Raw genomic sequence first — 17,317 nt, 5'->3', positions numbered from 1 at the left:
ATGCAGCCCTGGAGTGTGACAAGCTGGAGTTTGAAATGCATTGTTTCCAACGAGGGCGGCGCAAATATCAGCAATTTTAGGCACGTGGTCAACATGACAACTGTTTTAAAGTATCGCACAGTGACAACAACTAAAGTCTCTGTAATGTTTATTTTGTACTATTACTAAAAAACAATCTAAAATAAAGGAATTTAAGATCATTAAAGCTGGGCTGTTGCCTGAGTCCAAGGAAGCTTTGAGAAGGAAGAGAAGTGGTCACGTGACTGGGCTGCACCATGACACTTTCATGGACACTTTCATGGGAGCCAAACTACCCGGAAGTTTGGCAGAATGCACTGGAGTCAATGAGAGCTCAGTGACCAGCTCATGAACAAACATTATTTATGAATGACTGAGACCTTTTGTAAAGTAATAACTTCTGGAAAATAACTGAAGACATGTAACACATTATTGTCTGCTGTGTTGCTTTTCGATGTGTACACTGTGTAATTTTTATAGAGGTATGGTATCTAAAGAGCACAAAGTACCTTTCTGAACGTACCAAGTATCGCGAGACTTCCCACCGTTTCCTGTCTGGCAGCCAAATCTCACGATACTTCGGAGCCAGAAACAATACCTGCTGCTGTTTAGATCCTCAGATAAAATTATATACTGTGCACATCGAAAAGTAAGTGATTAGAAACCAACCTGTGATATGTCTTCTTTTATATTCCTGAACCGATTCTATGACAAAGGTCTCAATTGTTCATAAATAATATTTGTTATGAGCTGGTCCAGCCGGCTCCATTCACTGCCATGTATTCATTGCACTTCCGGTGTGAGTTTGGCTCCCATGAAAGTGTCCATGAAAGTGTCATGGCGCAGCCCAGTCACGTGCCCACTTCTGTTCCTTCTCAGAGCTTCCTTGCCTGAGTCCAGGTGCATTCTGCCAACTTCCGGTCCAGGACTTGTCACTCTTCGCCTAGCACTTTGCCAATAGAAGTCTATGTAGAAGAGCCGCCATTGGACTGGCCCCATGAAGTGAACAGAGTTGTCGTAACTCTGTCGTATTTTAATGGCTCTGATTGTGTCTGAGCAGCCCATTGAGCTGCAGGTATACCAGGTATACACCAGTTAACATGTGGTTCATTGTGGCTGAGCAGCGCATTGAGCTGCTGGTATACCAGGTATACACCAGTTAACATGTGGTTCATTGTGTCTGAGCAGCACATTGAGCTGCTGGTATACCAGGTATACACCAGTTAACATGTGGTTCATTGTGTCTGAGCAGCGCATTGAGCTGCAGGTATACCAGGTATACACCAGTTAACATGTGGTTCATTGTGGCTGAGCAGCGCATTGAGCTGCAGGTATACCAGGTATACACCAGTTAACATGTGGTTCATTGTGTCTGAGCAGCACATTGAGCTGCTGGTATACCAGGTATACACCAGTTAACATGTGGTTCATTGTGGCTGAGCAGCGCATTGAGCTGCAGGTATACCAGGTATACACCAGTTAACATGTGGTTCATTGTGGCTGAGCAGCGCATTGAGCTGCAGGTATACCAGGTATACACCAGTTGACATGTGGTTCATTGTGTCTGAGCAGCACATTGAGCTGCAGGTATACCAGGTATACACCAGTTAACATGTGGTTCATTGTGTCTGAGCAGCACATTGAGCTGCAGGTATACCAGGTATACACCAGTTAACATGTGGTTCATTGTGTCTGAGCAGCACATTGAGCTGCAGGTATACCAGGTATACACCAGTTAACATGTGGTTCATTGTGTCTGAGCAGCACATTGAGCTGCAGGTATACCAGGTATACACCAGTTAACATGTGGTTCATTGTGGCTGAGCAGTGCATTGAGCTGCAGGTATACCAGGTATACACCAGTTAACATGTGGTTCATTGTGGCTGAGCAGCACATTGAGCTGCAGGTATACCAGGTATACACCAGTTAACATGTGGTTCATTGTGTCTGAGCAGCGCATTGAGCTGCAGGTATACCAGGTATACACCAGTTAACATGTGGTTCATTGTGGCTGAGCAGCGCATTGAGCTGCAGGTATACCAGGTATACACCAGTTAACATGTGGTTCATTGTGGCTGAGCAGCGCATTGAGCTGCAGGTATACCAGGTATACACCAGTTAACATGTGGTTCATTGTGGCTGAGCAGCGCATTGAGCTGCAGGTATACCAGGTATACACCAGTTAACATGTGGTTCATTGTGTCTGAGCAGCACATTGAGCTGCAGGTATACCAGGTATACACCAGTTAACATGTGGTTCATTGTGGCTGAGCAGCGCATTGAGCTGCAGGTATACCAGGTATACACCAGTTAACATGTGGTTCATTGTGGCTGAGCAGCGCATTGAGCTGCAGGTATACCAGGTATACACCAGTTAACATGTGGTTCATTGTGGCTGAGCAGCGCATTGAGCTGCAGGTATACCAGGTATACACCAGTTGACATGTGGGTGTGGCTGAGCAGCAGTGGTGGAAAGCAACATTTAGTACATTTACTTAAGTAGTACAATTTTGAGGTATTTGTACTTTACTTTACTGACTTTACTTACTTTTTTGATTGTTATTACAAAACACACATTAACCATTTCAGCCGATCAACAAGCTCCGATCATTTGAAAATAGCAGATCAACAAGCTCACAATGTGACGCATTGTGAGCTTGTAGATCGGTTATTTCCATAGATTTTCATACATTTTAAAATACACTACATGCACTACAATACATTAGACTACTTTGTACTTTTGGTACTTCTGGGACTTTTACTTCTAACAGTATTTCTACATTGCCGTATTGATACTTTTACTTAAGTATAACATGTGAGTAATGATTTCAACACTGCTGTAGCAGCGCATTGAGTTCAACCAGCTACATGTGGTTCATTTTAGTGTTTAGATTTTTGCTACAGTCGAAGTTGCCTACCACCAGGTTGCCATATTCACTTGGAATGGGATCTGAAAAATCGAATGTGTATACAGTATGTCTTGATTTGTCTTTGTTTATTGGTGTAGTAGCCAATGGTGTGTTTTGAAATAAACGCATATAAGTTGAGTCAAGAGTTATAGGCAAAGACAGTGGGCTGTTATAGCGCCACCATGAGAAGATGTGAAACATTTGGGATGGAGGTTCTTCCTTGGCTTAGTTGGAAGGTGTGTGCCCCAGCAATCGGGCGATGCATTCATGTGTAGCATTTTGTGCAAAACCCCCACTGAGAAATGTGACAGATACGTCTTGATCACCTGACTACAGAGATAATGTATGATTTGCGTAGGTTTAGACAATATAGGAGTTGTAGCAGAAAATGTGTTTCCTAGAAATCTGTGTCATGGTGGCGCTATAACTGGCCGATTTGGAAAATAACTGGGAGATACTTTCTTACAATTCTTAGACTACTGGGAATGTGCGTGCAAGTCTCCTGCCGTTCGGTCCAGCTGTGCTTGTAGCATGTCGTGCAAAACAGTTCCATCCATCAAACTTTGTGCAAAACAGGTCCATCCATCAAACTTTGAAAGCCAATCGTAGTCATTCGGAATAGAATCCAAAACATCTGATAGATATATCTTGGTCACATGACTAGAGACAGAGATAAAGTGTACCAATTTGGGTGAAGTTTGGACAAAATTGGTAGGAGTAGAAGCAAAAAGTGTGTTTTGCAAAGAAAACGCAACATGGCGGACAACCTGTCAGGTGGAAATGGCTTATTTGGGGAGTTCCGTGATGATCCAATTAATCCAAGGGAATATATTTTCTCGGCCACGCCTCGTGAGCCTGGCGGACACAAAAATCCCCAGGGGGCTTATTCCCATTGTGGTTCTCAAACCTTTTGATTTCAAGGTCCCCCGGTTTAGTATCTAATAGCACAACACGGACGGAGTACAAATGGACCCTTATGGGTCCATTTGGTTCCATTTGTATACACACAAGAATTACAGGCTGGTAAGGGCTCATTTGGTTCCTAACTATGCCAATAATTTAGCTGGGTACCCCCTCAAGGACCCCTGGGTGTCACGGCCTCAGCCCATCGCCGTTACTCCATGATTTGCCTCTGCCCCATTATGTCCTGCTCCTGATTCCACTCTGCCAATCACCTCTCCTCTTTACTCTGTGGCCAGAAGACTGATTGTCTTTACCCAGACAGTAGCGTCAAGAGGGGTCAAGAAAGCGCCTAGAACAGGCGTCATTTCCATCCACCAGCTGTTTAAAAACCTGGAAGAGACGCCTGGTCTAGGCGCTTTCTCAATGCCTCTTGACGCTACTCTCTGGATGTACCCATTGCCCTGAATGCTGTCAGTCACCAGTGAGGACCAGCTGAGCCTGGTTTGGGTGCCTGCTGCAGAGGCTGTGTGTGTGTGTGTATGTGTGTGTGTGTGTGTGTGTGTGTGTGTGTGTGTGTGTGTGCGTGCGTGCGTGCGTGCGTGCGTGCGTGCGTGCGTGCGTGCGTGCGTGCGTGCGTGCGTGTGTGTTTAGTGGATCTTAAGTTAGAGTGACAGGGTCTATGTAAAAGTATCCTGGCTGTGTCTAACTTGTGCTGTTGTTATCATGTGTTGTTCGTCAAGTTAATTTGATCCTCATCTCCTGCCTTTGTTTGAGTTTTGAGTTGTTTGTTCTTGTTCCTGCATTGTCGGTTCTCTGATCCCACAGAACCACTGCTTTATGTTAATCCTAGCATTAACTCTTGAGTGTAATTGTCCATATTTATACTCAATAAATCAGTGGTATAAGTAAATACATGAACACTTTGATTCTCAAACTCATTTACAAATCCTTGAGTTGCCTTCTATCCATCTATCATGCCTTGTTGCCTTGCGCTTTAGGAATACCAGAATCTGACTAACTAAGACCTACATTCACATACCTGTTCCCAGGTTCATACCACATAGGCTGAATATTTTGCATATTTGACATGGGACCATGCGTGGCAGCGGTGGCCGAATGGTTTGCGGAGCGGTCTTGTTATCGGAATGTCGCCAGTTCGTATCCCCGGACCGGCACGTTAAAATTACCACCGCTGAAGTGCCCTTGAGAAAGGCATTGAACCCCTACCATGAAATGTTCTATGAGCAGGGTCTGGCTGTAAACAAGTTCGTCGAGCTTAGTCCATTCACCCTGGGTGATCTGGGATTAACCATTAGACGTGGATAAATGCAAAAAACAAAGACACACAAATTCAGGCTCGCTGATAAGAGCAATCAAAATGTGGGGCGGCACAGATCAAACCCAGTGCTGTTTGTCAGCGGGAAACAGTGAGGAATGCGGGCCAGTGATTTAGGCCCAGTCATTCCCGGCACAGAGACTGCGGGGGCCGCGCTGGCGCGCTCGTCCCACCTCTCTGCCTTCCCTCAGGCTCCGCTGCCTGCTCACACGGGGGCTGCCCGGTCCAACTGCACCAGCCAGTTCCCAGGCTGTGTTTACATCCAGACTAGGGGATGACAGGTGGGCTAAACACAGCTCCAAACAGGGGGATTTTCTCATGCAAACACAGTGACTGCAAATGTGCGAGGGGAGGATGGATGTTGCTGGTACAAAGGGGTGCGTTTCTCTTGAGGAGATGGCCCGATAGCGTCCGCCCCGCACACATCCATAACCGCACACGTCACATTCGGTCTTTCGCATGTATATACACACACCCAAAAATTCACACCTCATCTAAAAATGTCCAAATATTTCGGCTGGCAAGGGGAATTCAGTCCTTCACAGTGATGAATAACCCGAGGATTTCTCCTATTTTTACACTGGAAACGACTGCCAAGACTTTAAAACACTGTGGAAGGCCGGGCACCCACGCTGGTCAGAGTGCAGACCTCCACTCTGAACCTCTACTACAATGACTCTGAACCTCTACTACAAGACTTTAAAACAGTGTGGAGGGCCGGGCACCCACACTGGTCAGAGTGTAGACCTCCACTCTGAACCTCTACTACAATGACTCTGAACCTCTACTACAAGACTTTAAAACAGTGTGGAGGGCCGGGCACCCACACTGGTCAGAGTGTAGACCTCCACTCTGAACCTCTTTAAAACAGTGTGGAGGGCCGGGCACCCACGCTGGTCAGAGTGCAGATCTCCACTCTGAACCTCTTTAAAACAGTGTGGAGGGCCGGGCACCCACGCTGGTCAGAGTGCAGACCTCCACTCTGAACCTCTTTAAAACAGTGTGGAGGGCCGGGCACCCACGCTGGTCAGAGTGCAGACCTCCACTCTGAACCTCTTTAAAACACTGTGGAGGGCCGGGCACCCACGCTGGTCAGAGTGTAGACCTCCACTCTGAACCTCTTTAAAACAGTGTGGAGGGCCGGGCACCCACGCTGGTCAGAGTGTAGACCTCCACTCTGAACCTCTTTAAAACAGTGTGGAGGGCCGGGCACCCACGCTGGTCAGAGTGCAGACCTCCACTCTGAACCTCTTTAAAACAGTTTGGAGGGCCGGGCACCCACGCTGGTCAGAGTGCAGACCTCCACTCTGAACCTCTTTAAAACACTGTGGAGGGCCGGGCACCCACGCTGGTCAGAGTGTAGACCTCCACTCTGAACCTCTTTAAAACAGTGTGGAGGGCCGGGCACCCACGCTGGTCAGAGTGCAGATCTCCACTCTGAACCTCTTTAAAACAGTGTGGAGGGCCGGGCACCCATGCTGGTCAGAGTGCAGACCTCCACTCTGAACCTCTTTAAAACAGTGTGGAGGGCTGGGCACCCACGCTGGTCAGAGTGCAGACCTCCACTCTGAACCTCTTTAAAACAGTGTGGAGGGCCGGGCACCCACGCTGGTCAGAGTGCAGACCTCCACTCTGAACCTCTTTAAAACAGTGTGGAGGGCCGGGCACCCACGCTGGTCAGAGTGCAGACCTCCACTCTGAACCTCTTTAAAACAGTGTGGAGGGCCGGGCACCCACGCTGGTCAGAGTGCAGACCTCCACTCTGAACCTCTTTAAAACAGTGTGGAGGGCCGGGCACCCACGCTGGTCAGAGTGCAGACCTCCACTCTGAACCTCTTTAAAACAGTGTGGAGGGCCGGGCACCCACGCTGGTCAGAGTGCAGACCTCCACTCTGAACCTCTACTACAATGGCTGAGAAAACAACCGCGTGAAACTTTCAAAATCTCTAGGCAGATTTCCCTTTCTCTCCGAGTTTGTGTCTGACTTCCCAGGCCCCTAGCAGCAGATCTGAGTTTGTGTCTGACTTCCCAGGCTCCTAGCAGCAGCAGATCTGAGTATGTGTCTGACTTCCCAGGCCCCTAACAGCAGCAGATCTGAGTTTGTGTCTGACTTCCCAGGCTCCTAGCAGCAGCAGATCTGAGTTTGTGTCTGCCTTCCCAGGCCCCTAGCAGCAGCAGATCTGAGTTTGTGTCTGACTTCCCAGTCCCCTAGCAACAGCAGATCTGAGTTTGTGTCTGACTTCCCAGGCCCCTAGCAACAGCAGATCTGAGTTTGTGTCTGACTTCCCAGGCCCCTAGCAACAGCAGATCTGAGTTTGTGTCTGACTTCCCAGGCCCCTAGCAACAGCAGATCTGAGTTTGTGTCTGACTTCCCAGGCCCCTAGCAGCAGCAGATCTGAGTTTGTGTCTGCCTTCCCAGGCCCCTAGCAGCAGCAGATCTGAGTTTGTGTCTGCCTTCCCAGGCCCCTAGCAGCAGCAGATCTGAGTTTGTGTCTGCCTTCCCAGGCTCCTAGCAGCAGCAGATCTGAGTTTGTGTCTGACTTCCCAGGCTCCTAGCAGCAGCAGATCTGAGTTTGTGTCTGACTTCCCAGGCCCCTAGCAGCAACAGATCTGAGTTTGTGTCTGACTTCCCAGGCCCCTAGCAGCAGCAGATCTGAGTTTGTGTCTGACTTCCCAGGCCCCTAGCAGCAGCAGATCTGAGTTTGTGTCTGACTTCCCAGGCCCCTAGCAGCAGCAGATCTGAGTCTGTGTCTGACTTCCCAGGCCCCTAGCAGCAGCAGATCTGAGTTTGTGTCTGACTTCCCAGGCCCCTAGCAGCAGCAGATCTGAGTTTGTGTCTGACTTCCCAGGCCCCTAGCAGCAGCAGATCTGAGTCTGTGTCTGACTTCCCAGGCCCCTAGCAGCAGCAGATCTGAGTTTGTGTCTGACTTCCCAGGCCCCTAGCAGCAGCAGATCTGAGTTTGTGTCTGACTTCCCAGGCCCCTAGCAGCAGCAGATCTGAGTTTGTGTCTGACTTCCCAGGCCCCTAGCAGCAGCAGATCTGAGTCTGTGTCTGACTTCCCAGGCCCCTAGCAGCAGCAGATCTGAGTTTGTGTCTGACTTCCCAGCAGCAGCAGATCTCGGTAAAGCAACAGGAGTAGTGTTTTACACATTAGTCCGCGATGGGCCAACATAAACACGCGCTTATGAAGGACAGCAGAATAACAGCACTCTGTCCGGCATCTGTTTCCGCTCCTGCTGCTCCTCCCAGACCTGGCCAGTCGATCAGGGGAGGAGCGGATCGGCAGTCTGCTATAGACCCGAGGAACTGAACCCGAGGGACGGCCTCATGAGATCAGCCCCGCTATTGTATTCCTCGTTGCCTTTGAGCTGATGTGTCAGGACTAGGAGGATTGCTGAGCATGCATGGTGCTTTCTCGCCCGCAGATCTTGGGACACAAAGACCTCACGTCCCCCACGCAGCGCTACATCGACAGCAAGGTGGTGCGCACGCGCACGGAGGGGGAGTGGCTGTCCTTTGACGTAACAGAGGCAGTCAGCGAATGGTTGAATCATAGAGGTAATTATCGTTATATACATGCAGATTGTGACAGCATATTGCCGATAACAAATGACAACAGAAATCCTTTCCCCCATATCTTCAGATGATGGACTAACAGTCCTGACCTGTGTTTCTTCCCACAGACAGAAATAGTGGATTCAAGATTAGCTTGCACTGTCCGTGCTGCACGTTTGTACCCTCCAACAACTACATCATCCCCAACAAGAGCGAGGAGCTGGAGGCACGATTTGCAGGTTATTTAATTAAATATTGATGAATTCACAAATTGAATGTGGAGCAGAAAAAAAAGACATTACAGGAGAGCTACTGGTATCTCTGAGACCACCGGTGTGGATAAAAAATCCACATCCAGGCACTCAAGTTGGAGTTTGGCGGTAAAATGCCTATAAATATATGTGGGCTACAGACATCCAAAAACACCAGCGTGTGCCTTCTTCAGGGTGTTAATGTTGGATGTAGCTCACATTTAATAAAGGCCTTATACCTACAAAATCCAGTGCCTGGACCTGGATCTTTTAGGCATATCTGGCATATTTTCTCTCTCTTGAATGTGAAGCAATTGCTCTATATATACAGTATGTTTTTTATCTGAGTAAATAGCATCATTAAGTCATTATTGATGCAAATGATATATCTTTAAGCCTCATATATAAATTATTTTGCTGCACACTCACTCCCTGAACATAGCTGATCTAATAGCTCTGCTATTATCGGCGCATGACACCATTGTACAACGTGTGTTATGACTACATAATATTTCTACTGTGTTGTTAGCATGAAATAATGTGAAAATGCAGCAACTTTTAAAATAATATTTGAAATTATTTCTACAACGCAAGTACCATATGTCTGATGCTATCCATTTAAAAGTTGACACAATGTATTTCACATTCACTCATTCACACACCCCTACTGTTTTTGCATTGCGTGGACCAGAGTGTAGGAGTAGGAGAGTACTAGCGGCACGCTTTGATTTCGCCGCAAAGTGGGTGCCTATGGGCTATAGTTCCAAACATTGCTCCTATGGCTGGAACTATCCCTTTGAGATAGAATGAGCACTTCTGCATTCCATTGTTACAATGGGAGTCAACGCTAGTGTCGCCACTCTCATACTATATTACTCTGGTGTGGACCACATTGTGCTACCAAAAAACACAAAACCAACAAACAAAACAACCATCCCTTTATGATCAGAGCTAGGGCTGTCAAAGTGAACATGATATTGCCAGAAAACATTAGCACGTGGCTTATTGTGTGTGTTGAACGTTGCAGGTATTGATGACAGCTTCATCCACGGCGGGGACCTGAAGGTGTTTAAGAAGCGACGCCACAGCGCTCAGGCTCCCCACCTGCTCCTCATGCTGCTGCCGTCCTACCGTCTGGAGTCACAGTCACAGTCACAGCACAAGAGCCACCGCTCCAAGAGGGCCCTGGACGCCGCATACTGCTCCAGGTACAGTCACAGTCACAGCACAAGAGCCACCGCTCCAAGAGGGCCCTGGACGCCGCATACTGCTCCAGGTACAGTCACAGTCACAGCACAAGAGCCACCGCTCCAAGAGGGCCCTGGACGCCGCATACTGCTCCAGGTACAGTCACAGTCACAGCACAAGAGCCACCGCTCCAAGAGAGCCCTGGACGCCGCATACTGCTCCAGGTATTGGATGACACATACAGTTGGGTGCCACCGATATTGTCCCTTATCATTTGACCCATTTAGGCCTGACCTCAAAATTTAAAAAAATCCTTCTAAATCCTCCAGTTTTCTGAAATAAATATTTTCACGATTTTTCAAAAATAGCAGACCTACAAGCTCGTAGCGCGCCACTCGGTGGCGCGCTATGAGCTTGTAGATCTGCTATTTTTCAATAGCTAAATTATAACATAATGTTTAAAACACCAAAAGGGGTTCCCGCCCAAAATGGGTTAACTGTCCTTTTGCGCAGATCACGCAAACCTCAGCAAAAAGAAAAGGACAATATCGATGGCCTCCAACTGTAACTCCATTTTTGAGGGTTTTATTTTTTTTTGCATTGAACACCCTTTACGTCTGTGTGTTGGTTAAACGACGTGCCGTGGGTTCGGCTCCCGAGCCTGACGGCCTTTGCCGCGTGTCGCTCCCCATCTCTCTCCCCCTTTCCTGTCTAGTTACTGTACCCTATCAATAAAGGCAAAACAATATACCAATGAAAGGCATTAAAAAGCGCGTTGGACAAAACCTCTTAACTCCGTTGGACCCTCAAACTGTCTGCTAAAGCAACTAACTCCACCACCCCCCCTCTCATGCAAGTTTGACAATATATAAAGTCACAACAATTGGAAAATTCTTTGGAATGAAGTGGTTTCTTCCCGACAGCAGAGATATTGTAGCTGCCTAGCTGGTCCTTAACTGGCCCGTAGCTGGTCCTTACCTGGCCCGTAGCTGGTCCTTACCTGGCCCGTAGCTGGTCCTTACCTGGCCCGTAGCTGGTCCTTACCTGGCCCGTAGCTGGTCCTTACCTGGCCCGTAGCTGGTCCTTACCTGGCCCGTAGCTGGTCCTTACCTGGCCTGTAGCTGGTCCTTACCTGGCCCGTAGCTGGTCCTTACCTGGCCCGTAGCTGGTCCTTACCTGGCCCGTAGCTGGTCCTTACCTGGCCCGTAGCTGGTCCTTACCTGGCCTGTAGCTGGTCCTTATCTGGCCTGTAGCTGGTCCTTACCTGGCCTGTAGCTGGTCCTTACCTGGCCTGTAGCTTTGGTACCCAACCTGTGTCCCCACACTGCTCCATCCTACCAGGACTTTCATTGCAGCCACCTGGCATGATTGTAGTTCTTAAAGTTTAAGTACATCTGGTAGGATAGAAAAACCAACAGTTTCTTTCTTTTTCCAAGTGATCCACATGTTACCTGTGTCAGAACAGGGGAGTGGGATGTTTACAAGTGTAAAGACATGTCACACACTGTTGGAATCTACATGTTATGTACATGTAGATTAACATTTGGCAGGCAGACAATGCAAATGGAGCACCAGAGTGTTCCCTAAATGTTTCCTAAACATTTAGCACAATTTCATTCTAAACACATGTTCCTATAGAGCGTCGCAGTCCCGCCCATTACCATGGCCCAGGAAATGAATCCCAATGCATTTTCCCATAGACATTTCAAAAAGTATTTATTTAAAGACCTTTTAAGCGTTGTACGAAGCCAACTCGAGTCGTGACAAATCATGACAACACACACAATATTTTGGACCAAACAAATAATTACATAGAAGAAAAACAACAAAAAAAGTGTTCTAACCTGCCGTTTTTTTCTCCTTTTAATTCTTTGTTTGGCCCGAAAAACTAACAAAAGAGTTTGTTGTCATGATTTGTCACGACAAGAGTTGGCTTTGTCCGCGGCGTAAACGTCTTTAAATAAATACTTTCTGAAATGTCTATGAGGAAAATGAACGGAGAATCATTTCCTGGGCCATGGTAAGGGGCGGGACTGCGACGCTCTATACTGTTCTAATTATAGCCAACCATTTGTTGAAGTTGTGGATTTAGGCTCTTATGAAATATCCGAGACCACTAGGCTTGTACGGAAGCTTCCTTTGAACGTATAATATAGTTTGACCAATTAAAATACTATTTAATCTTAATATAACAGTGTATGTTGTTACTGGAGGGCTTGACTTTGACTTTGCCGTGCCAGCTATGTTAAAGTTACAGTACAAGCCAAGAAAAAGACAAGTGGTACTGTATGTGTCTAGTCTTCAGACGTAAAGGGATATTTCACTTTCAAACATGTTTGGGGTCTAAAGACTTTTGCCACTGGTAGTCCAGATGCGTGTTATTTCAAATATGTTTTTCATTTATTTTTTATAATTGTTTTGGAAAATGAAAAAGAAAAGGAGCGCCCTCATGCATTAGAAGGACAATATCAGTTCTTGTCTAAGGCCTTGATTGGCTTTCTTGAAATACAAAGCGGTTGTCTAACGACAATATCAGCCACCAGAACCAATAATTGTAAAGGATTGGGGTGTGATGATGATATTGTGATGTCATCACGCAGAATACCCAATGACGTTACTCCAACTGACTGGCAGTGTTCAACACAGCTATACGCATGTGTGTGTACAGCAGAGCAGGGTAGGAACTTCATGGAGGATATGAAGTCATGGCTGCCATAGCACCTCAGTTTGATATGCCCTGAGGCCACAGTGCCCCGACTGATTATAGCATTTCCTCCTCTGACTCTTTCCTGTCAATAAGGTTTTTAAACACCACTGTCTTTTGTTGAGATTCTGAATTCCTACCTCCCCATTATTCCCCCTTACCCATCTTCAAAATGAGTCCAGTGACTCATGATTAGGACTGAACGTGTGTGAACTCTAGTTCTAGTGCAGATTGATTTGTATATACATTTTATATATTTTTTCGTGAAAAAACACACAAGACAGACAAGTATATTAAATAAATGCATTTATTTTTCATCACCTTGATATCATTGTTTTATTTGATGGCCTTCCTGCCCTGGCCAAGTGACCTTGGCCCTAAAATGACGAAATTGTAGGCCTAGTGTACAGATCACACTACAGGTAGGAAACATACTAAATATTAGTTTACTTCAGTGGATCTCAAGCTATTAGTGCCAGCGTCTTCACCCTAATCCAATATCAATATCAAGGTCCCTTAAGCCCCCCAACATCACCCCAGTGCCCCCCTGTTGCTTCCAGCACCGTCCGGTGTTCTCTGAACGGCCCCTGGGGGAGCTGTACCGCCCGTTGTGAAACAGTAGAGTACACAATTGATTATTGAAGCATATACAGTAGTTTGTCATTTTAGCTACAGTATAGCATACTACTGGATGTGTATAGAGTTGGGACATATTACTTATGCAGAGTGTATATAAGTGGGTCCATTACCTTTAGTTCTCCATTTTCGATTTCAAACATCAATGTCTTGCAGATTTCCCATGATTTCATCTTTTGGAGGCCGTCATAATGGCGATCACCTTCAATTATCCTCACAGCGGAAAATCCATGCTGCATTCAATTTAGTCAGAATGACGGGAGAAGACGGAGTAGGCTACAATGATAAAAGTTATTTCTGTGGAAGCTTACTTGACAACTAGCTTGCATCAACCTAAATAAAATATAGCTTAGGCTTATTTGAAAATAATTCACAATAGCCAATCATTTCTATTTTGTTCTGTCTGGTTCTGTCTGCCTGTTGATTGATATTCAGTCCGGGAGGCGTGGCGTCACCCCACTAGCCAGCCAAATCTACAAGTGATATATACGTTGTAAACTATTTGGCTGGGGGAAACGAGCATGATTTGTAGATCAGTTGACTCGCCGGTAGGCTGCATTTGATGATTGAGGTCAACTGTAGGCCATCTCGTCATTTAGTGCTCTCTGTACTGCCTGCCCCCAACAGACCCTTTTTTACACTGATCTCATAAATGGCCTCTGTGGAATGCAAATGATGGAAATCCGTCACGGTGACAGAGAACTTTAATCCAATGTATGCACATATCATTGCTGTCTGGCAGAAACTTCTTATCTCTGTATAGTTCTTTTTTTTATTAGTTTATTTCATAAATTAATGCCCTACTCCTACTTGGATCATACCACACCGTCACACAAAAGCATCAACAGCAGTAGAACCACAAGCTTCGTGACGCGTTTTGAGCTTATCTGCTACGTTTCAATCCTGTAAAGTACGTTTTGGACGATATACAGTATAGGCCTAGACTTTATTTTAACCAGTATTGGGCAAAACGTGCCCAATACTACATATTGCTTGTTACTACTTCCATCAGTGATTAATTACCTTACTTATTACTTCCTGAAATAAGCAATTCATGTAAACGTATTAAAGTATGTTTTGCTACTTGTTATGATACTTAACTTAATTTGTGGTAAGCGATGTTTCAACACGTGCCTGTGGGTGCCTGTGGGTGCCAGGCCCAGGCACCTATAGATTTGTAACGGTAATGTTATTGCTCATTACCAAAACATAGAGTAACCCTAGATTATCACCAGTAAGACGCCTGAGGGCGAGAAGCGACCTCTCCCTAAAGGGTGAGGTCGAGTGCACTGGCCAAGTGGCCATATATGGAGCTTGAGTATACAGGGTGCGATGAGGTCAGATCAACATATGGAATGTCAGAACAGGTCCACTCCATATATGGAGATCTAAAGTTGGCAGCGGGGGCAGTGTTTTGAATGTACAGGGTTTGATGAGGGCCCAGGTAGTGCCGGAGCCTGTTGACTAGTTTTCGCCGGCTGCCAGGTGCGGCTGCACAAATAACTTTGGGACAGGCCCGTCTAGAGTTTAAATGGGACAGGTAAAGGGAGAGCCCATATACATTCCCGTATATGGGCTTAATATCCCTGATGATGTCATAGTGATGTCACGAGGCCTAGGCACGATATATGGGGGCCTCCCCACGTGACGTGACGTGACGTGACGTGACGTCACGTCACGCAAGGTTTCACGAAGGTCGCAGATAACTTTCCAGTTCCTCCACATACAACCCAGCACATCGTCTCCTCCTTTGTCTTTTTGAGTGGTGTAAACCACTCCTACAACTGGCTTTTGTGTGCAGAAAAAAATGAGCATGGTTGCTATGTTCAAAATAATTTCTGACGTAATTAAATCACACCCGGGTGAACTGGATGACCGTAGCAACCATGGTCATTTTCTCTGCACAGAAAAAGCCAGTTGTGAAATCACATCCGGGTGTGATTTCATTACGTCAGATCAGAGCTGATCAGGCTACATAATACCTTACCTTATTTCATTACGTCAGACATTACGTCAGACCACAGCTGATCATGCTATATAAAACCTTACACCACTCAGTTCACACGGGTGTGATTTTTTCTTTGTAGGAATGTCCAGGACAACTGCTGCTTACGCTCCCTCTACATTGACTTTAAGAAGGACCTGGGCTGGAGGTGGATCCACGAGCCCAAGGGCTACAATGCTAACTTCTGTGCGGGAGCCTGTCCGTATCTGTGGAGCGCTGACACGCAGCATTCCAAGGTGAGAGGTCAGGGGTCGGAGGTTAAACAATCCACAGGGTGTGTGTTAAGAAAGGCCACAGCGGGGCGGTGCAGAACAGAACAGTAATATTATACCATATTACTCTGTAAAGACAATAGCACATATTATTACATATTTCTCAGGCTACCGTTTGAAAACAGCAGATCTACAAGTTCACAATGCTTCGCATCGCGACGCATTATGAGCTTGTAGATCGGCTATTTTCAAATGGCCAAAATGTGTATAGGGCTTATAAGTGGTTACTGTATGTTTTGTAATAATAATCAAAATCTACAAAGTAACTAGTATCTAAAGTTGTAATTGTATAATTGTATATTGAGGGGCCCTCATCAAACCCTGTACACTCAAGACATGCTCCTTATATGGCCAGTACAGAATTCACTCCATGTTGATCTGACCCCCCCCATGCCAAAGCGCCAGTGCTCGCCCAGCAGTCTGCCGTCAACGAGGCGGATGCGTGCACGAGACCTCGAGGTCGCTTCTCGCCCTCAGGCGTCTTACTGGTAGTTTAGTAGTATAGTGTGTGTGTGTCACTCCTTTCACACTGTTTCACAAATCACAGGTTAGAACAAAAAATGTCAGTCTTGAGATTTGTATTTTGCTTTAATCCATGGGTTTTTTTACGATTTATTTTGGGGTACAGGTCCTAGGCCTGTACAACACCATCAACCCTGAGGCGTCAGCGTCACCGTGCTGCGTGTCCCAGGACCTGGAGCCCCTCACCATCCTCTATTACATCGGCAAGACTCCTAAAATAGAGCAGCTCTCCAACATGATCGTCAAGTCCTGCAAGTGCAGCTAGGAACTGTTACAAGCCAGCAGAAATGCTCTCATGTCACACACACACACACACACACACACACGCACGCACACACACAGAGCACACACACACATGGACATATACATGCAGTCAAATACAAGCTCACTATCGCTCGCATGCACTGTAATTTCATTGCTGTCAGGCAGAAACCTTGTATCTCCGCAACTTTTCAGTGCTTTTTCGTAAATGAATGCCTCGCTTTGGAGAGGAACGGTTTCCACCCCGACAGCAACGGTTTACCGTACAGGTGCATGTGATCACTCCTCCACACACAGGTACAGTGCACACATCACTTTAGGTACAGAAGAACACAAGCGCACTGTAAAATCCTGTGAGTGTAAAAAACAAACCAGACCTGTCTGAAGTGAGTGGTGCAACAGCGCCCCCTGTTGGTACCCTAAACATACGGACAAACATAGGGACGGACGGACATTGCTGGTTCTAGGAGTGGTTGCACCACTCAAAAATGAGGACTGAGGAATTTAAGCGTTGAGAGTGTAACTGTGATGGTGGTCAATGTCTACCATCTCAGAGTTGAGAGTGTAACTGTGATGGTGGTCAATGTCTACCATCTCAGAGTTGAGAGTGTAACTGTGATGGTGGTCAATGTCTACCATCTCAGAGTTGAGAGTGTAACTGTGATGGTGGTCAATGTCTACCATCTCAGAGTTGAGAGTGTAACTGTGATGGTGGTCAATGTCTACCATCTCAGAGTTGCAATAGGCACTCAAGA

The 17,317-nt window shown here is 46.5% G+C and overlaps 1 protein-coding gene across 1 annotated transcript in view; it reads left to right on the top strand.

The window, feature by feature from the left end:
- Positions 1-16,934, top strand: part of tgfb2 (transforming growth factor, beta 2) — a 36,545-nt gene extending 19,611 nt beyond the window's left edge. The window contains exons 3-7 of the mRNA XM_079502546.1: positions 8,594-8,726; positions 8,852-8,962; positions 10,002-10,182; positions 15,590-15,743; positions 16,408-16,934. Coding sequence (XP_079358672.1) covers positions 8,594-8,726; positions 8,852-8,962; positions 10,002-10,182; positions 15,590-15,743; positions 16,408-16,566 — 738 coding nt within the window. The 3' untranslated portion in view covers positions 16,567-16,934. The remainder of the gene's footprint in view (positions 1-8,593; positions 8,727-8,851; positions 8,963-10,001; positions 10,183-15,589; positions 15,744-16,407) is intronic.
- Positions 16,935-17,317: the final 383 nt, after the last annotated feature.

This window comes from Electrona antarctica (genome assembly GCF_951216825.1).
Source record: "Electrona antarctica genome assembly, chromosome: 6".
Taxonomy (NCBI): Eukaryota; Metazoa; Chordata; class Actinopteri; order Myctophiformes; family Myctophidae; genus Electrona; species Electrona antarctica.
Note: the sequence above shows the minus strand (reverse complement) of the source record. Positions and strands in the feature narration are given on the sequence as shown.